The sequence below is a fragment of the Opisthocomus hoazin genome, chromosome 7, assembly GCF_030867145.1.
Source record: "Opisthocomus hoazin isolate bOpiHoa1 chromosome 7, bOpiHoa1.hap1, whole genome shotgun sequence".
Lineage (NCBI taxonomy): Eukaryota > Metazoa > Chordata > Aves > Opisthocomiformes > Opisthocomidae > Opisthocomus > Opisthocomus hoazin.
Genome location: NC_134420.1, coordinates 15201468 through 15223325, shown reverse-complemented (window position 1 = coordinate 15223325; position 21858 = coordinate 15201468). Strand labels below are relative to the sequence as shown.

The 21858-nt window shown below is 40.6% G+C and overlaps 1 protein-coding gene across 5 annotated transcripts in view; it reads left to right on the top strand.

Moving 5' to 3' along the window:
- The window catches only part of LRP5 (LDL receptor related protein 5), a 192271-nt gene extending 173425 nt beyond the window's left edge, over window positions 1-18846 (top strand). For 3 of the 5 annotated variants that reach the window (XM_075425032.1, XM_075425036.1, XM_075425035.1), the window contains exons 18-23: window positions 1512-1748; window positions 4894-5004; window positions 5854-6099; window positions 8215-8354; window positions 11110-11207; window positions 11848-18846. In XM_075425032.1, the coding sequence (XP_075281147.1) occupies window positions 1512-1748; window positions 4894-5004; window positions 5854-6099; window positions 8215-8354; window positions 11110-11207; window positions 11848-12109 (1094 nt within the window). In that variant the 3' untranslated portion in view covers window positions 12110-18846. The remainder of the gene's footprint in view (window positions 1-1511; window positions 1749-4893; window positions 5005-5853; window positions 6100-8214; window positions 8355-11109; window positions 11208-11847) is intronic. The other 2 variants (XM_075425033.1, XM_075425034.1) reach the window with 2 other exon arrangements.
- Window positions 18847-21858: the final 3012 nt, after the last annotated feature.

Sequence of the window (21858 nt, the reverse complement as noted above, 5' to 3'; positions counted from 1 at the left end):
GTTTGCATGTAATTTCATAGCTCTAGGATCTGTAACACCACGCTCAGGAGAAAAATACTCCTACAAAAGCCTTGTCAGTGGTTACAACTGAGAAGCTTTCCTTATGCTGGGTTCTCTGTGCAGTGCATTCCTGAGTCTGAATGTTAATAAAGCTCATTGGGTTTCCAGAGAAGCATTACCATCTAGTGTCAGAGCAAACCTCCAGCTTGCTCCGTATTGTTGTCGTAGACAGGATACGATGTGGTTAATACAAGTGGTAAAGCAGCTGCTTAGAGCATTAGCTGGCAACAGCAGCTGTGGGGACTAGTGACTGCCTCTATTAACTGATGTAATTACATACCAGGGATTTGACCCAGCAGCTTTAGAAATCAGTGGAAGTGTATCTGTTTGCTGCAGTGGTGTTTTGAGATGGCCCCTTCATTTTGAACATACGTGACTGCTGGTGATAACAACTGAAGGGACTTGTACGTTGACTGTTTCTTTCACTGACACTAATAGTGAAAAAGCATGTGCTAAATTTGCGGTATGTGAAAATTAGGAGTATTTTTGCAATAGATTCTTGATCTGGATTATCTTTGTCTTTTGACATTCTGAAGAAAGGAGCTATGAATGCCTTATTACAGCATAACTGTTGCATCTCTATATGAGATTGTAGCTGCTACTTAATGCTATCAGTATGTGATTGCAACTTGAGCAACAGTATGGATGAGGAATGGATTGATGTCAGGATCTTGGGGTCCATGAAAAGTCAAATTTGAAGCAAATCCCAGCTTTCTTAGGTCCAACAAACATAAAAATGGCTGCACACAAGGTTCGGTGTTCTGTCTCTGACTGTAGTGAAAGAATGTAAGATCAGGGCAGGCCTGCAGTGCTCCTCAGACTAGTCTCTGAATCTCCATTGACCTGCAGCCCAGAGACTATCTAGCAAGAGGACTTAGCTTAATGTTTAACAGGCTTTTACAGATATTTTTTCTCTATTCATATTTTTCATTTCATATCTGACTCAGAAATTTGTTTGTGGAGAAACCACTGGAAAAATAGAGAAACAGATATTCTAGAAGCAGATGTTAGATGTTTTAGGTGTATTCCTTGCGAGTTAACCCAATGTGGCAGGTTTTTTTATGAAGAGTTATTCCAGGCTAATATAATTGCAGGAATTAGAGTTGTGTAGGATGTGGTTTGCAGTCAGGAATTGAGTATTCGTTTGAATTTATGTGTATGACAGTGTCTTCCAAAAGGTGGCTTTTAGAGCCAAAATAAGCATTTGTAGTTCCTGCCCTTAGTTCAGTGCTTGCCTTCTTCAATCAGCATGCATCCAGTTTTTGTTAAGAAGTTGGCAAAGTTTTATTCACAGTGCAAAATCATGTTTTCCTCTTTGCTAGAATGTTAATAATGTCACAGAAGAACCAGTCCAGGCATAAGTGTGTTTTTCTTGAAAAAGTCCGTCACATTTTTCTCTGCTGTAAGGGCTAAAACTGAATATACAAATGTGATTTGTTTTCTTTCTCCAGAACCTCCAACTTGTTCCCCAGACCAGTTTACCTGTGCAACTGGAGAGATTGACTGTATCCCAATGGCGTGGCGGTGTGATGGATTTCCAGAGTGTGATGACCAGAGTGATGAAGATAGTTGCCCCATATGCTCTGCATCCCAGTTCCAGTGTGAGAAAGGACAGTGTATTGATGCACACTTGCGGTGTAATGGAGAAATTGACTGCCAAGATAAATCTGATGAAGTGGATTGTGATAGTAAGATTAATTTTCCTGAACTCCTGATTCTAACATAAGCATCCATTGGGGATTCTAACTCTTCTTGATATTTATATGATTTTTAGTTTCAAATGGGGAAAAACAGCCTTAACCATAAGCCTAACTAAGCTATCCACTGATTCTGTTTTTCTTCCCCTTTCTTAATTCTGTTGCTCAAATTAAACTTCTCTGTAGCTACATAAATTGCTGACCATGTAACTATAGATATGGAGGAGGTTGGGGAGAGTATCTTTTATTCATATTCAGAATGAAAACAGGAAAGAAACTGGCAGAACTTCCAGATGCTTTTTTTTTTCCCTGCGTAATTACTATTTTGGCTTGCACTGTTTCCACGGTGTCCGCTTCGCCTTCAGACAGTGGTCACTGCAAGGTGTCACAGGGAGGAAGAGATGGACTTAATCCTCTGGCTGAATTGGCTGCTCTGAGAGTTCACTCTTGGCAAGCTGATGCTTATAATCCTGAATGTTCCTTTCTATGAGAAATCTGTGGAACAACATCCAAGGAAGTCTTGCTGCTGCAGCTGACTTGTATGCAGTCTTCTATAGGATCTGGGTTCCAGAGCGAAGCATGGACAGGTGTCTCGCATCATCCTTTGGTTCATGGGAAAACTTGTGTATTCTGTGTCTAGTATGAAGGCATAGCTGAAACAGTCAATTGACTATGAGGTGGCACCATGGCTTCTTATAGCTGTATAACGTTTCAGGAGCCTATTCAGTAGCGTGGCTACTGCCCTGTGAAGCCTCAGGACTCTACCCACTCAGTGGCTAACCATTGCCACTGGACCAGCAGGGTAGATTTTTGTGGACATTTCGATGAGCAATTTTGTGGATTTGCACTGTCTTCCATAACTCTGAGCCTGGACACCAGAGCGCAAGTACCTACTTTGCAAACAAGACAATCAGCCATGTCCTCGTTCCTGTCTTTCTTGTGGGAGGTGGTACTTACTGCCTGTACTGCTTCAGCAAGAGGCTCTGCTTTGTGCACCATGGAACCCATATGCAGTGTAATGGTGCCATTACCCACACAGAGTCAAAGTGGAAGGTGCATTTGGTTATATCCCTGTAAAATGGCGGACACTGCTAAGCAAGCCTAGTGCCAGTGTTCCTGGCACCGTGTGAACTGTAAGCACATGCCTTGCCCTGCACGGCCTCTTCGAGAGCACAGATGAACCTTACCATTTGGTCTAGGATAGCTGAAGACGCATTTCTTCAGTGGTTGAATGCTCAGTGGTTGTATGCCTAGTCCTCTGCAAGCAGAGGGGTCACCCGAGACTACACTTTTGTCCAGGATGCTGTCCTATACTTCCCTAGAAGGGCTATGAACATGCTCAATGTCCAGGGTTAGACTGAGGGAGATGTGGCAAATGTGACCTCTGTAGTCCTCAGGAAACTTTCCAGGCCAAGACCTGAGTGGATTCCTAAGAAAAATAAAACTGGTAGGCCTTTCTTATCCCTTAGCGTGTGTCAGCCTATAACTCACTGTTTGGGGAAGGGAAGGTGGCATATAGTACGTTCTTGTTCTTTATATGGCATTTATTAAGGTGGTGAGACTAACTGGGCTTAACAGAACCTTTTTACTGTACCTCATGCATCAGAGGAATTGTCAGAGCAGTGATAATCACTGCCTTTCCATAGGTCTGAGTTCAATACCTTGATTCTATCAGAAGTCACTTCTCCTGTCTCCTGGTTTCCCTAGGCATGCTTTTGGAGAGTTGAATCTGAAGCATTGGCACAGGGGTTGCAGACTTTGACTGGAAGTGGCCAAACAAATGTCCCTGGATATGTTCATGGTTCTTGTCCCACATCTTAAAGACTGTGGCGTTCATCTTCTTGATTTTACTGTGGCACTGCTAGCTGGTCCTCTGATACCCAGTGGAAGACATAAGGTTAACAGTCTCTTGATATTGCAGCTGGATTACCATGCCACTGAAGAAACTTAATCTCCTGTACAACACAGGTTCAGTGCTTCAAGTTGTCCATTGCTGGATCAAGAAGAAACAAGGAGTCTTAACAAGGCAGGGCAGCAACAGAAGTTTTGGCACACAAGGAGGGAAAAGATGTTAAGACAGACAGAGGTTTTAATGGAAGACAAAGGAGCAGCAGACAGTTGCAAGAATAAGTAGGGGGCTGGCAGTCATTGGCAAACAGGAAGCTCCACAGAGAACTTGGCCCTTCTCATAGTGCAAGAACCTAAATGGTGCAGTGGGAGTTCTAAATCCTTTCAGAGCCTTGTGTCAACACGTCTGTGTTTTGTATGCACTGTAGGACTTTGTGGAGCTGCATCCAACTTACGGGGGGCATAACAGTCCAGATCAGGAGCTGATAAATTTGGAGCTTCTAGCAAAGTTTTTTATCTCCATAGATAATTTATGTTCTCTTACATGAGAACTGCTCTGCAAACTGGACCGCAATAAAGTAAGTATGGCTATTCAGGAGGTCCACTTCACAAAACTACCAGTGCTGTGATCCAAAACATGAATGTGGATCTCCTCCAGAAGAAAAGAACCTTTCTTCCTTTTTCATTGAATAACTATACTGTGAACCTTCCAGGATTGCTCATTACGAGCCCTCGTAAAACAGTCTCTTTACTGATCATTTAATATGCTTTGACTTGACGCACATTCTAAAGTTAATTAACAAGTCCTTTTTGCTGAAACAGAGGCTTCTGAATATGGGTAAGAAATTTAGCAGTTATTTAGCAAGGTTATATTATACAGGGCTACATAAGATAGTGTAGACGATACAAGGTTTTACAATATGCCGAGTTACTACATTTTGTTAACATACCAGTGATCACCAACACTGTTATTGTAAGAGATTCTTGATGATCTGATCCCAGTTTTGCCTCAAGAGGACTGATTTGACAAAGTATGGGGTGTTACTGGGATCAGAAATTTTAGCCCCACTGAGTAGGATTTATAACAACAAGAAGAAAGAATTGGAGAAATGCAAACTTGCATTTTACCCACAGCAGCAAAGCAGGTGTTCTGGTGCCTGCTTGGCCATAATATAAAATGCACTGTGGCTTCATGTCTCACTTCTTTTGGTTTTCTTAATATGTTCAAATGTTCCCATGTCAGCACCACTCCCACATAGCACTTAATATTTTCTTTATTTCTGTGCAGCAGTTTGTCTACCCAATCAGTTCCGATGTGCCAGTGGCCAGTGCATCCTCCTGAAGCAACAGTGTGACTCCTTTCCAGATTGCATTGACAGTTCTGATGAGCTTATGTGTGGTGAGATGTCCTTCCTTCCACTTTCCTTTTCCACTTCCTCCAAGTGCTGTGTTCAGGCATAATGACCTACATCCCTATGCTGAGCTCCAGTCTTTGCACAGTAATATTTTTTCAGAGAAGCCCAGTGAATCTTGGCCACTACTCTTACAGTTGTATTTGGCTGTTGAATATAGTCATGCTCTTCCATTGGTCTGTGGGGCAAGAGAGTGTGAGCTTGCAGCATAGTGAAGATGAACTGAAATCCCGATGTTACTTCAAGCTAGTTCTAAAATGCTGTATGGGCTACAATGCTGCCTTGTTTACATGGGCCTTCAGATCTGTATCCAGGGAGACGTGATTCTACTATGCCCAGTATGTTGGAACTTGCAGAGCTGCTGCTAAGCTTGGGGTGTCTTTTAAAAATGTACAGCCCTATCCACTGCAATTACAGGGAGAAGATGGAGGCTAACTATGTGGAGGAACTAGCGTGCAATGAGCAAGTATCCATGAAAGACCACATACTGGTCTCTTAAAGTGCAGGTGAAGAATATAGGGAAAGACCTTGATTTTTCTGGGAAAAATGTTACTTTGAATTCTCATGGCACTAGGTGTATGCAAGTTGCGTATGTTGCTAGACAGAAAGGAAAGTACCTTGCTAACTGCTTTATGTACACGAAGGGGAAGAGGAGGCATGAAGTCTTGTGCATTGAGTCAGCATATATGGAGTTAGAGATGCCTGAGTTTGATGCAGATACTTTCAAAGTCACTGTGTGAATGACTGTCAGCTGACTGATTCGCTGCATGAGCTCCAGGACAGCAACATGCCCCCATTTCTAATGACCTCTTTTTTTTTTCCTCCTCTCTTTCTAGAAAAAACAAAGCCAGCCTCAGATGAGTCACAGCCACACAGTAGTGCCATCGGTCCTGTCATTGGTATAATACTGTCCCTTTTTGTCATGGGAGGAATGTACTTTATTTGCCAGCGAGTGGTGTGTCAACGCTATGCTGGGCCCAATAGTCCTTTTCCACATGAGTATGTCAGTCGCACCCCTCACGTCCCTCTTAATTTTATTGCTCCAGGAAGTTCTCAACATGGCACTTTTACTGGTAAGGATGGTAAGGACCTTGCATCCAATCAGTACCTTTACATAACGCCTGGATTTTGCATAGTACTTCTTATGTGAGGCCTACAAAACACTGTGAAGAGTAGTGAACCACATGCAGTATTGGAAACTAAGAATGCACGTGCCATTCAGTGTTCTAGTGAGAGCTCTGTTGAGTTGTTCTGTGTCTTGTACTCAGATGTCCTTGCTTCTGTCCTGTCCTTCAAAGGTCTTTACACAGCTTTGTTCTGTCTGCTCAGGATGGGTAAGTTATAACACAGTGGAAAGAAGTGAAGCAGCTTATTTACTATAATACAGAAAAGCAGGGGATCAACCTCCCTCACCGAAGTTGCTACAGGAAATTTGGAAGAACACAGGCAGTGTGTGTGTGGTTTTGTAGTCTGGCTGTTCAATGTCTGTAGTGTAATGAAAACATCCCCTTTGGTTTAGCCCATCTCTGAGGCAGATTTCTTGTTTGCTTTCGGACAAAGTATTTATTCTCTCTGTGTCTCAGTCCTTCATCTGTAAAACAGCAAAGCTTCTCTGCCTCACAAAGGACTCAAAGCATCCATTTTGAGAAGTGCATGCAGCTACAGTGCTGAGATCGAAGGAGGACTTCAAGTACACATAAAAGCTCAGGATATTCAGCTAACAGTTAAGAACCCAGAAACCTCCTATAGACATCAAAGTAGACACTTAAATGATGTACCTCAAATTATTTTACTAATGTAAAATAAACTTTTCATAGAGGAAATAGCAAATTCTTAACTACAAAGCCCAGAGTAAAAGAGTATTTCTTCATATTGTTCAGGAAGCTGGAAAGTAAATGTTCACCTGTAAACCTGCCAGACAGGATCAGAGTACAAGAAATCCATACCTCAGAGAGCTTGGAGTCTGCTTTTCATGTTACCTGAAAATTAGATAGATGATAAAGACAAATGAAAAGATGTGACACTTCTTCATATTAAACCAGTTTTTGAGATGTGCAAATTGTTGTTTTCTTCTAGCCATGGGTTTGAAGATAGCCAGATACAACTTAGGTTTAGCCTTTCTCGCACTTTTGTGACTGTGGTCAGCTGTCCCTGCTTATATTACATTTTTATGGCTATTAAGAGCTTTTTGTGGTAGGAGATAAAATTTGAGGATGAAATCATTGCAGTGAAATCTTTGCAATGGTGTTATAAATTGGACTTCACACTACAGCTTTTTTAATTAAAACAAGTATCAGTGGTTTTCGTCTGTACTTCTGTAGGTGCTAAACTGTCATTCTTATTCATATTTGTTAGTTTTTTTCTAATCCATATTTCTATGACAAGTTACAGCAGCTGAAAATATTACCATTGATGTTAATTCTAAAGAAAAAACATTGATTCCTAATACTGTGGCATTTCCAGAAAAGATAAACAGTCATGAATGGTGATCACAAATAGAGTCGCACTGCTTGTAATAAATATTTCCTGCATCTGAAAAATTTCTGAAAACTTCCCAAACTAAACTCTTCCATTAGCACTGAATAGTCTGTTAGGAAGAAGCTGAAAATGTCTTGTTTGATTTAAGTGTATATTGGAGTAAAACAGATTGGAGAATGTTGTCTTCCCTTTTCCTGTCATCCAGGTTTCCTTCCTTTTGCCTCTGCTGATTTTCAGTTCAAGCAGTGATTTTTTTCAATAAAAATAATTATTTTTTCCTGTAGTTCATGTACTTGCAATTGAATTTCTTTGGATGCAAATTAAAAGTTTGGAGGTCTCTAGCTTGTTTTTCTTGGGCAATGTATAATGCTTTTTTTGCAAATGCCCAAGTTTGTTTAATTGGAAAATTACTTAGTTAACAATTTGGATGAAAAGTTTGGATCAGCTGTTCTGGAGATTCCTTTCTCAGCAGAGTGTGAGAGCAGGTTGTGAGAAGTTCAGTGCTGGAGTGAGACTATAGGTGGTCTGGGTGTGAGATGTTTTCTTTACAAAATATGTTATTCCTTGTAATCCTAAAGTTTTTACATAAAACACTGTTCCCAGAGTGACAACCAGTGTCATTGCACGGGTTTGCCAAGTTGTGGATTTGTTTTCTGTTGTGCATTGGTAGATAAAATTGTGGTTTACCTAACCTTGTTTTCCTCTCTGTCTCACTGCAGGCATCTCTTGTGGAAAGTCCGTGATTAGCTCCATGAGTCTCATGGGAGGAAGCAGTGGTGCCCCCTTATATGACAGAAACCATGTTACTGGAGCCTCTTCAAGTAGCTCATCCAGCACTAAAGCCACTTTCTACCCACAGGTATGTCTTGAAAATGTACCTGTGAGTTAGGTATCTCCTGAAGATAAAAATTTGTGCTACTAAATAGAATGTTAATAATGGTTGTTCTTGGGTGTTGCTGTTTATGATATACAGGCCCCATGCAACACCCACTAAACTTCACCAAAGGGCTTTGTTCTAATCCATCAGGATTATACAATGCTACATGGTGTTTAGAGTGCTACTCAGATGGGTTGTTCCTGCACACTTCTGTCCTTCTGTCTTGACTGCCTTGGAAATGCCACCTCCTTTGTTCTTTTTAAACTCTGATGTCAGTGGCCCAGTGACATTTTGCACTATGTAATGCTGCAGGCACACATGGAATAAAAAGACAAACAAGACGTGACAGGACTGGAATGCAAACACATAAGAAATAAGCTTGGCTTGCTGTTTAGACAGTGTCGATTCTGTGATTCAGAAAACCAAGTGTGTGCACTGGGAGAAAACACTGGTACCAGCAGATGTTACTTTGTTTGGATTTTTTTAGCTGTAATTTAGCTCCATTTCTGGGTTATAACTGTTGGAAGTGACATAATTTTAGTCCCCATAATCAGATTTTCATGAATTCAAAGATGTATAATAGGAATGGGAATTATTCTCTAAGAATATCTAGGAGAGACATACAAAGGTTACTGTTTGCCAGCATTTTGTTGTATGACAGGTTTTTTCCTTAGTGCTTCTGAGCAATACATATATTTACTTCTCTGTTCACACAAGCTTGCAAAGTCAATCTGCTCCCTGTTGAGGTGATTTTTCAGTGATATTTAATCAGGAGCCCACATTTTGTGTGGATATATGAGCATTTGTGTTTACATGTAAACTGTTATGCTGTGTATGGGCATTTTGATTGATAGTGTTTTGACCAGTGGCAAGTGTGCTCTGTCTCCCCTTTAAGAAGGATAAAGATGGAAGAGAGAGGCTTGTGAGCTTATCTATTGATAGGTAAAATTGGTTACTTATTTCTCGCATTACCTTCTCAATGAAGTCATCAAGAAGCTAGTCACAGCTAACAGATGTTTGGAACTCAGCAGCTGTCCGAATTCAGCTTGTCTCATGCTTCACCAGTGTCACTAACATGCTGAACAATTTCACGCTAGTACCTGATCAGTGTGTCAGTGCCACACTAAAACGGATGAACAGAAAAAGCTGAATTTGTATAAAAGAAACCCTTACTTTGATAAATCTTGAAAGAGGAAAGAAGCCAAAGAGCTAATCTGCCTATGCCATTCTGTGGGATCTGTGTTGGCCAAAAGATCGACTCTTCCATTGGACTTCTGGCCTAAACTAATCTGACTATTACTGGGAGTTCTTCTGCTTAATTCAAATATTTTGGTCTATTCTACCTGGTAGCTAATTACCCAGCTTTAGGTTAATAATAAAATAGTTGTCTTGGCTTTTTGGTTTTGATTTGGTTTGTTTCTTTGACACATCTTAGTAGTACTGAGAGATGGTCCAGTGATGAGGAAGGAATTGATGTCACTGAACTTAATGCCGGTTTATATACCTAAGAACCAGGCCACAGGCATCCTGGCTGACACTCTGTGCTGTATTTAATCTGAACGTGAAGTGGTGTTGATGCAGCTCAGTGTGCTAGGAGAGGATCCAGAAGCTGCATGCAGTGCTCCTCCAAGGAAGACGATTTCTGGAAGATACTTTTGGGGCAATTACTGATCATTCCCCACAGCCAGCAATGGATGGTATTCAAGCTTGCCTCCCTTCACATGAATCTGGATGCAGGGTTTGTCAGTGTTAATAATGATGAGCTCAACTGAGTGGCCAGGAGTCATTTTGCTAGATGCTGCACAGTGAAGACCAAAACAATCTTCTCCAACTCCAGTGATGTTACAGTATTATGAGAGAAAGCAGAGGCAGAGGAAGGATGCTATCATGGTCACTGTGGCAGGCTGTGGCTTGGCAGAATGCCCAGGACAGGCTGTGTACAAGATGCTTGTACATCAGTAGCAAGGCCCTACCCTCAACAGCAACACTGTAATTTTCCATATTGGAAGGGATGAAGCGCTCTCCTTGTTTTCAGACCAACGTCCTGCTGGCCCTGTCAGGGGTTCTGCTTCCTATGAGGGGAAGAATCCTAAAGGATTCTGAAGCATAACAGACTGTTTTCCTAGTGTAAAGGTTACCAGCTGCCGTGTATATGCACACACAGGCTAGGGCAGGCTATAACTATTTTTTAGCTCTTAGGCTCTTTGTGTTGTGAACTGTATCAAAATGATATGTTTACAGAACAGCAGTAAAAAGGAAGTATTCAGAGAATGATGGAGTTATGTTAATTACAGTGAAGGAACTTCGCCTCCTGACCCCACTATAGACCAGGGACATGTTTAGGGGCTGGGAGTGGAACAGACTTTATTTCCCATTAGCATTTGCTGAAGGTGATATCAGTCCTTACATCCAGGGAAAAAGAAGTGCACTGAGATTCAGCAAAACTGGGTCTAATTCCCAGCTTCACCCTAGCCTTCCAGCATAATAACGGATGTGGGAAGGAAGAAAATGCCCTATACTGCGAGAACTTTGAAGGCCTGCAGTGTACTTAAGCCCAGAGTAAAATCTTCTAATGAACTTCCGTAGTCTTTAAAAATGCATTAATTCACCCAAGCAGCAAGGAGAGGAAACTAAAAGAAGGATGAGTGATGGGGTGAAGGCGTAAATAATATATCAAAATAAGTAGAGTTGTATAATTAACCCAAATTTTCACACTGCTTTCTCCTGTTCTTCCTAGATCTTGAACCCACCTCCTTCCCCAGCTACCGATCGCTCCCTGTATAATGCAGAGATGTTTTATTCCTCAAACATTCCTTCAACCACGAGATCTTACAGGTACAGCTCAGATAAAAAGGTTTGATAATTTTTCTATTGAGCTGTCCTTTAGTTTTGGATCTTACACAAAATGTTCTTGTTCAGACCTCACCTTGTTTAAAAAAACTTTTCCCTCATTTAATAAGTGACCATTTAAGTGGAGGTTATGCCAGTTTTTGACATTAAACATTGACTTTGTGTTCTTATTTTGACACAATAGGGTTTAGCACCTTTCAATACAGTGTTGCTGAGTAACAATGCAATGTATATAGGTTATATTGATGTGTAACAGTCACTTAGCATCCAATATAGATAGAGAAGGTTGATGTTTTCTGTTCATTTCCTCAAGCTTATCTTAAAACTCTTTGATGAGTCAACCGATTTGTTAGTGACTGGGCTAAATGGTGATGGTGGTCTCCTCTGGCTGGTCAGGGGCTGGAAGAATGCACTGCTGGCAGAGGATAGTTGTGCCATTCAAATTTAACACAGTTCAGGTACTTTTTGTTGGGTTCCTACGAAAACGTGGATTAAGGCTCACATAGCATTAATGAGCAGCAGGTAGCTTGACTGAGGACATAGAGCTCTTTGTTTTTCTTTCTTTTTTCCCCAGATGGCAACTAATGCATGTACCTTTGTGTTTTTGTTTTGCTTTTTTTTGCAGGCCATACCTTATACGAGGGATAGCTCCACCCACAACCCCATGTAGCACAGATGTTTGTGACAGTGACTATACTACTAGTCGATGGAAGGCAAACAAATACTATATGGATTTAAATTCAGACTCAGACCCTTATCCCCCTCCACCCACACCTCGCAGTCAGTACATGTCGGCAGAAGAAAGTTGCCCTCCATCTCCTGCCACAGAACGAAGCTATTTTCACCTCTATCCCCCTCCACCCTCTCCTTGTACAGACTCCTCATGACCTCAACAGAAGGAATTTTTCCTGTAAATATTTTAAAATATGAACAGATTTAAAATATATATTTTATGATTTAAAAATAAATCGGGGTGGGAATTAAAAAAAGAAATGTGAATAAAAATAGGTGGGAGGGATGGGGCTGTGAAAAATTGTACAGAGGAATAATATTTATAAAATTGATTTTTTTTAACTTAATTTCCATTCTTTTGTGCCATATTTGCCTTTTTGAAGTCATGAAAATGACTCAATCTCCAAAGAATTTGGGGAGGGAATGTTGAGCCTTTTTGCATTTTGAAGTCACCTTTTTATATGCAAAGTGTATGTAATTCTTTTTATTAATGTGAGACAAGAAATCGAAGTGGGTTGTGGGAGGAGAAGTCTAAAGAAAGATGTAAGTATATTCGCAGAGAAGAAAAACACGTTTAAATAAAATTGTCACTAACTCTTCACCACCACTGGGAGAAAACGCACAAAGATCACAACCCTCAGATGCTCCTGTTTGCAAGTGAGCTGCATGCTTCCCAGCAGAACTCATAGGCTGAGACCTGGATTTCAAACCTCCCTCTCCATTTGCTTGACATTGAACTGGAAGAACACTTCTTTTGGCCAAACCTTGCGGCTTAACTAAGGCCACAGGCATCATGCCCTACCTCATGTCAGTGCCACTCTGCACATGGTCAATTCTGGAACGAATTCAAGCTGTCAGAGATAACCAGCCCTAAAAAACTTGGTTTAGCTCCAGTCGTTTCCCCACTTGACTGGGTGAATGGTAGCGGTAGCAGAAGCAGTTGTATTTACACGTGGGTGAGAGCAAAGGGCAAGTATAAAGCTAAGAGAAATGCCTGACAAACTGTAGATTTGGTCAGACTCACCATTTTAATTGTGACAAATTCAAGCTTCTTCATCTTTCTGTGTGAGGCTTTGATGACTGTCTGGGAAGAGGCTGTAATAGTCACCTGCTTCTCAAAATACAGCACTAGTTCTCTTTTTCCCAAAAATCCAGTAGTTCACTGTGTCAGTTCTCTGAAATGTTCACCTGTGTTGACTTGATCAGAGAATTGCTTCTTCTCTAATGTTCATTTTCCAAAGTGGAATGATATGGTCACTCATGTTCATTTAAATGAGGAAAGTTGTTTGTTTTTTAATTGGTGTTTGTAGAAAATGGTATCTGCATAGCTCACAACAAAAACGTCTGCCATTCAGACAGTTTAGTCATGTATCATAAAAATTTGCCACAAAATCTGTTCAGGTTTAGAAATAGAAAAAAGCACGGGGGAGGAGTGAAAGGAGACAAATACTTGCTAATTGTGTTGAACTAAGAAAAGATAAACTCTCATACAAACTGCTGTAACCTAAGGATATCATGATCAGCAAAGTGCTCATGTTCCCAACTCCTACAAAAAAAAAAAACACAAAAAAAAGCCCAAAACTGGGAGTGAGTGGCTAGGATCTGTCCCTTTCAAAATACAGAAGATAAATTTTTGCTTTGATTGCTCTCTTGCTGTAACAAAAAGGAATGGGTATTGTATAGCACTTTATAAATTCAGCTCTTGGTGATGATAATGTGAGTGCCTACGTGGGACATCTGAGGGAAGTTCTGAATATGCAGACTTGCACCTGTTTCTGCAGCTGCTGAATAACATGTGTTGAGCCTTTGACAACCTTAATATTGTTGGCAACAATGAAAACTTTTTTCTTATTTGAACTTCAATTGTACTTGGTTTTGGGTCTTTTTAGTGTGATATTTTAGAGCACGTCAGAGGAACCCTACAACTCTAGGACAGAGGTCTTTGTTGTGGTGTTGGAAAGGCTGGGACCATATGTTCTGATCCATTTTGTGTTTTCAGATTTATTAGTCCAGATCTGTTCTTCCAATCTACATCATTCAAAGATAGGATTTGTGCTGTCACTGGTGTGTTACTAAAACTCTCACAGTAGCTTTTACTACTTTCATGTATAAATTTTCACTTAAGAGACTGAGCACAAAGAAGATGCCCACCATTTTTCATAGAGAAAAACACAGGATTGGAGAATACAGCATTGGAGTTTAAGAATGGGTTCTTTCCCCATCCCCTATCAACGTTAGTAATTCTGTAGTATGACAGGAGGGATAGGGTCATTGTTACTCTTAGAGTGACTTGGCAGATCTGTGAACAGGTGTTAATGGTTTGGTAAAACAAAGCAATTCTCACATGATCATATTTCAGTGAACTAAATTAGGAATATAGATCCACCAGATATTTTATATACCACATTGATCATATAAAGGAGTAGCACTTAATGTTCTGCATTACAGCAGTTGGTAGTCCACTTTCATATCATATGTAGTTTTGTGCATGATAACTATTCACCATTTATAATTAATTTATCAGTTGTTTCATGTTACAGTTCTACCTTAGAGACATACTACATTAATTTTCCTGTATTCCTGTGATGACACTGGATGCAAAATTACGTTGATTTTTGTTTTTCCATTAAACCACTGATCTTTTTAAAGAGCCACAACTGTAACAATCCTAACCACTTCATCTGAAGACTTATATCCTGTTACAAAGTCTGGAGCTGAGTCCAAGAAAATAAGCATTCTTGCTGAGAGCTACACTGTCGTAAGAGTCAAATTCTTTTGGAGCTTAGGTATTCAGAAGGAAGGAAGCACTTGCTGAATGGGGTGAATTAAGCATGTACACTTGGATTTCAGTTGGACATTCATAGTCTCTTGCTGCTGATGTTTGCTGAGAAACTGCCTCCTCTAAGCACTTGAAGTTTGGTGATCGGAATCTAAGCCCCACACTGCTCCATAATACTGCCTTGAAAATCCTCTTCTAAAAAGAATTTGTATACAAATTCAGCATCTTAACATTTAAGTACTAAATAATATTTTTGATTGCTGTAGACTATATACTTTAAAAGTATTACGGCACTCCTGGTGCTAGAAAAGACCAGCAAGAAAATCTGAGTGACAGGAGCTACTTCTCTCCAGAAATATCCTCAATGTGCTTTTAGTGGTTGCCATCCTGTGAACTTTCAGGCTAAAACGTAGAAAATAGGTGCTATTTTCTTCTAGATCAGGATGAGAGAATGAGTGAGTTAGTGAATGCATATGACACGTTGTCACAGTTCAGGGCTGAATAGGAAGTAAGTGGAGGGACGTTGTATTTTGGTGAGGTTTAGGCATAGTTTTAATAATGCAAAAGTTTTCTATGAGAAGGCTGAGTGAAATATTGTAAGAGTTCTCACCTGATAACCTGCAGGGGGATGCATGTGATTGGACTACCTGCGTGAGCTTGCGAGTACTTGAATCAGTGTTTTCAACCACTATTTTCCAAGCCCGTTATGACTGCATATTAGCACTTGGAACATCTCAGCATGTAATACAAGAACTGTGGCTGGAGAGCAGCTAGTAATGGGCAAATGATACGGCTGATTCTGTGTTAAATTTGAAGGACCAATGTCCTAGCAGAGAGCAGCTTAGCTGCCTTCCAATGCAGTCATGAAAGCAGCTGCTCAGGTCATCTTCTCTTTTGTAGAATTTGTCCTATCTGCAGGACAGATGTAGCAGAAGTGTGAAGCTGTAAGGTAAATGGACAAAGTCATGATCTTCAACAGTGAAGTATTCTTTAATTTCAAGCAAAAGTTTTGTGTAAATTATCATCAAGAGCTTGACTTTACTTCGGCTAGACTGATCAGCAGCCACTGCACCCTGAAATTTGCAGTAGAAGTAATTAATTTGTTTATTATTGCTGGATGATTTTGAGGAAACTTCGTTAGCACTATCCCAGCTGTCTTACTGGTTCAGTTTTCTGCTGTCTGGACAGATTGCTGAAGAGCATTTAGGCTAAGATTAAGCTAAATCTGTATATATGACAAATAAAGTTTTCTTTAGGATAGTGTCATAGTACAAAATGCCCCCTGTCTAAAAATGAGACTGTGCCATTATCAGCACGCTCGAAAGAGAAAGGCAGACATGAGTGGAAACAAGCTGCTTCTTTTAGAATAATGGGTTTGATTTTCAGTAATAAATCTTGATCTCTCTGGTTTGTGAAGGGTGCAAGCACTTCCCTAAAAGTTCTTATTCTTTTCAGAGTAGCAACAAAATGGTCTGTTCCCTCAACACTTGTTCTACAAACCTAGCATGGACCTTTTGGAAATCTTCAGGCCCATTTATCGTAGATTTACTTCATTGCCAACTGGTGCCTCTTGGATTCTGGGGCTTTTGAAACTCTGAAGTTCTGTGCACATAAGTGAAAAAGGATTTCGAAGCAGGAGCACTCAGTAAGGGCTGACAAGGACATACCTCCGTTGCCTGCAGGGTCAGATCCCTTTGCTAGGGAGAGCTCCTGTGCTACCCTTCATCAGAGCCTCTGGAGTGCGTTGTACTACTTTACCAGTGTGGTCAGTCAAACTTCACAGAAGTTGTGTGTCCTGTTTGCTTCAAACGTTTTCAGAAGCAGATCTTGCCTGATGGCAGTCATTTTGTTGGGGTATATGTTGAGTCAGTCCAGACAAGTAGCTGTGCATGCAACTGTACTACAAGTGATACCCATTGATGTCAGGAAATTAAAATGGAAGGCAAGTATGTTCCAAATAATTAGTAACACACAAGAGTGCCTGGCATGGAGTCCTGAATTAGAAGTAACATATTTGCCGTTACAGTGCTGAAGGACATTTTATAAACGTCTGTGTTTGGACAGAGCCTTAAGAAAGCCACAGTCAAAGATTATTGTTGTTTACAAATCAGTTATCCAGTTGTTTCTATGTTTTTTTTATGACTCCATTATGAATTATGAGTGCAGTCCTCACCGTAAGTTTGGCTTGTCTGTAGAAGGTTCAGGGAAGGCTGAATCCTAAATTCTGGGATGTGCCTGCTAGTTCTGCTGCTGTTCCCTTAAGTGTTGCAACACTTTCTGTTCATCGTTAAATGTAAAACCCCTTTTCTTCAGCTATTGTAATTTAGCTAAACAGGTTAAGGTATTTAGCACATGTTGAAAGAAATATTAATATACATAGATATTTTCAATCCTGTCATGTCTTCTAGCTCTCCTGCCTGAGAACACTTACTCTAGTTTTTGTAAAGGGTATTTTTCTTTGTTTTGAGGTTGGCCAACTATGCTGTGGGCCTTTTCACATAAGATCATACTCCCTGGAGGGGAAAAAAGGAAAAATTTGTTTTAAATCTATGTTAAGCCTGCTGATATGAATGATGGAAACCAGTCTGATGCAAATGGCTTTTGCATTCCACAACAAAATCCTTCAAAATGCCGTGTCCTGACATACTGACAGTGCTCACACACACCTGTGACAGCAAGCTGCCACACATTGGCTGTTCCCAGCAGGAACCACAGCCCTTGTTGCAGTCCACCTATGGAGTCAGGGACTGGGTTCTCTAGCTGACACAGAATCCTGGTGGGTGGAAGACCACGATGGCAATTCCTAAATGGGTCATTTTATATTAACAAAATATGTGAAGAGAATGTGCTTAAAAGGACTTCCTAAAGGAGAAAAGCAAGTTTGGCAGCTACTGTAAGTGACAGACTAATTCATCAGCATTCACATCTTTGAAAAGCAAGTACTCCCACTGATGCACCTTCCTCTAAATAAGGATGCGACTCCTGTGACAGCATTCCAGGGCAGATGTATTTGACAAAGGGAGCGATATTACAGTTTGATTTGTAAAGACATCCTGCAGTGTGTAAATAAGTATGAAAGTACTTAGGTTGCAACTACAAACACAACAGTTGCAAATTAAATCCATCAGTCTACGGAGATAAAAGCTGCTGTATGTGAGATTTGGAGAACATCATAAACAAAACTAACCCAGACTGCTTTCCTACCTAATTGTATCACAATTGCTGCTATTGTAAATGTACATGAATATACAAAGAGTACTGAGAATTTTTATAAAACCCACACACAATCTTCTTGATATTAAAACTCATATACTGCAAACAGCCGAATAATTACAGCTTTTTATGTGTATCATTTTGTAGCATTTGTTACTACAAAAGACAACCAAGCCCAATACTTTAGTGCCTTGCATATTTTAAACAGTTCATAGTAACTAGGGAAAAAAGTAAAGCCTTAAATCACAAGTGCCACCAGAATCATATGTCAGTTGTACTCCACTGGTTTAAACAAAGTTTTGTATCATTGTTAGGGTTCTCTTCAGTTAAAACACATACATCCACAAGTTGTGGAACTAACTGAAAGCTGACAACTTCTGAATTTTTTAGAGCATGCATGTCTTGAATTTTTAATATATTGGAATTTCTCTCAAATGCATTCTTTCAAGTGAACTTTGATTTATATATTCGTATCTGTTTCCACAGATCTTTCAGTACCTGTCCAAAATACATAACATTAAAAAAAAAAGCCAGTAACTGACGCTTATGTGTTTGGGGATTAAATTTACGCTATTTTCAGATTGTCACTATAGTACTTTTCATTAGAGCCATAAAATCTTTGTTGTGTTACAGAAAGTCTTTACAACCGAGCATGGCCTTCTCGCATACAAATAACTTGGTAATACTGTCTTAAGAAAAACTTACAGGTTTTCATCACTTCAGACCATTATACGTTAACAATTTCCTGGTCATGAAACTGCAATGTTTCTTCATGTTAACAAAAACAAAATCTTGTTTGAAGTAACTGGTATTTTGTATAAATATCTGTACAGGTAACAGACTCTGCATTTGTACTATAGATTATGTGGATTTTGTTTTATAATAAATACTTTTAAAAGATTTGATTAGCAGCCATTTTTATGAGCAGACCTCTTTCACCACCTACAGTAAAGACAACCAGCTAGTATCACAATTATTTTAGATACTATTTAAGATAAGGATAGTGTCACTGTCTCTTTGTTTTTGATTTTAAAAAGTACAAGAAGAGCAAGAGCAAGGACGTGAAGAAGTTGATTGGAAAACTGATCGCCTTTAGAATTGTTAGCTAGCTATAAAACTTGCCACAAGTTTGTCAGCATCATGACCTTATAAAAATGTTACACTCCATAGGAATACTGTGTTTTGAGTAGACCAGATCAGATCTGTATTTCTTTTAATTGTATAGTACCTTTCAAATATAGGATGCCAAATTAAATCTTCTAACTAATGACGGCTTTTTTATGGTGAACATACTTGAAAACTACTTCATAGAATCATAGAATGGTTTGGGTTGGAAGGGACCTTAAAGATCATCTAGTTCCAACCTCCCTGCCATGGGCAGGGGCACCTTCCACTAGACCAGGCAGCTCAAAGTCCTGTCCAACCTGGCCTTGAACACTGCCAAGGAGGGGGCATCCCCAGCTTCTCTGGGCAACCTGTTCCAGTGCCTCAACCCCCTCATGGTAAAGAATTTCTTGCATCTAACTTAAATCTACTGCCATGTAGTGTGAAGCCATTACACCTTGTCCTATGACTACATGCCCTTGTAACAAGTCCCTCTCCAGCTTTCTGTACCAGGAAGTGGTGTTTGGCGATGTTTTCTTATTGCTGGACTTTGAAAACAGATTACCATGCAAATATGTCTCTCCATTCTGTTATTTCTACACATACATATTTATTAAACTTATAAAACTTAGTGCAAGTTGCTTTCTTGGTTATCTCTGTATTTACTTACTTAGTTTTGCTTTATTACACTGCAGTGAGAAGCTTTTATAGCTAAATTCAAAACTCGACAAGACAAATGAGTTCAGGCTAGGGGCTGGAGTTGTGAATTGGTTACCCCCAGGAGTCCCCGGAGTATTTGTAAAGCATTCACAAGTGCAGCCGGGGAGAATAAAGTTACTGATAGACTTAAGGTTACAATTCAGCTCTTGATTTTCTCTCTTGGAATTGTAGGGTTGTGTGAACTAGAGTGGCTGAGCACGACTGATCTAAAAGTATAAAATGTATTGTCACTAATTCTTGTAGGCTTTCTTCTTCAAGAATTTCTCTGAAACATTAGTTAAGTTGTGGAGAGTTCTTGAATTGTTGGTAAATTACCAAAAATTCAAATGCATGCAAAAGGGGAGTTTCTTGTTGGTTTGGTTTCTGTTTTTTTTCTTAAATTGGTGGTTAGGAATATGCCTCTGATTTTCTTGTGAGGGGATGAACTTTGCTGGGTTTATCTGGGTTCATGCGAGTTAGAATAAAGTACTGGGATTCAGTCTGCCTCATCCTCTTTTTGGATCAGCTTGGCAAATGCTGATGTAAAATGCAATATATGCTTCCTTTAACTGGTACGAGCCCCTGCTGGTTACACCAACATGTGCTTTTAGCCAACATATATGATGGTCTAAAGAGGATTAAAATTCTGTGGTCCCAAGTACCTATCATAATTATGCAGCTTCGGCAATTCAGCTTATAGAAGCTAGTGACCAGATACTTACGTACCAAACCAATATTTATGATAAGTGATAGCATTTCCTTTAAGTATTTGGGAAGCATAGAATCACAGAATAGTTGGGGTTGGAAGAGACCTTTAAAGGTCACCTAATCCAACCCCACCCTGCAGCAAGCAGGGACATGTTCAACTAGATCACATTGCTGAGAGCCCCATCCAACCTGGCCTTGAGTATTTCCAGGGATGGGGCACCTACCACCTCTCTGGGCAACCTCTTCCAATGTTTCATCACCCTCATCATAAAACTTTGGTTCCTTTTATCCAGTCTGAAACTACCCTCTTTTAGTTTAGAACCATTACTCCCTGTCCTTTCACAACAGGCCCTGCTAAAAAGCCTGTCCCAATCTTTCTTATAAGCTCCCTTTACGTACTGAAAGGCCTCCATAAGGTCTCTCTGGAGCCTTCTCTTCTCCAGGCTGAACGAACCCAACTGTCTCAGCCTGTCCTCATAAGAGAGCTGTTCCATCCCTTTGATCATTTTTGTGGCCCTCCTCTGGACCCACTCCAATAGGTCCATCTCTTTCCTGTGCTGAGGGCTCCAGAGCTGGATGCAGGACTCCAGGTGAGGTCTCACCAGAGTGGAGCAGAGGGGCAGAATCCTCTCCCTCGGCCTGCTGGCTGTGCTGCTTTTGATGCAGCCCAGGATACGGCTGGCCTTCTGGGCTGTGAGCACACATTGTCGGCTCATGTTGAGCTTCTTGTCAACCAGTACCCCCAAGTCTTTCTCGGCAGGCTGCTCTCAATCCCTTCATCCCCGAGCCTGTATTGATACAAGAGGTTGCCCCAGCCCAGGTGCAGGACCCTGCACTTGGCCACATTAAACCTCATGAGGTTCCCATGGACCCACTTCTTGAGCTTGTCCAGGTGCCTCTGAATGGCATCCTGTCCCTCAGACATGTCAGCCGCACCCCTGAACTTGGAGTTGTTGCAGATTTTCTGAGGAGGGTGTGCTAAATCCAACTGTCTACGTCATTTGTGAAGATGTTAAACACTACTGGTCCCAGTACGGACCCCTGAGGAACACCTCTTGTCACTGATCTCCATCTGGACATTAAGCTGTTGACCAGTACTCTGGATGCAACCATCCAGCCAATTCCTTATCCACCAAATAGTCCATCCATCAAATCCATGTTTCTCCAGTTTAGAGAAGGATGTTGTGGGGGAAAGTGTCAAAGGCCTTGCGGAATTCCAGATAGATGACATCCGTAGCTCTTCCTGTGTCTGCTGGTGTGGTCACTCCATCATAGAAGGCCACTAGGGTGGTCAGGCAGGACTTGTCCTTGGTGGAGCCACACTGGCAGTCTCGAATCATCTTCCTGTCATCCATGTGCCTTAACACAGCTTCTAGGAAGAACTGTTCCATGATCTTCCCA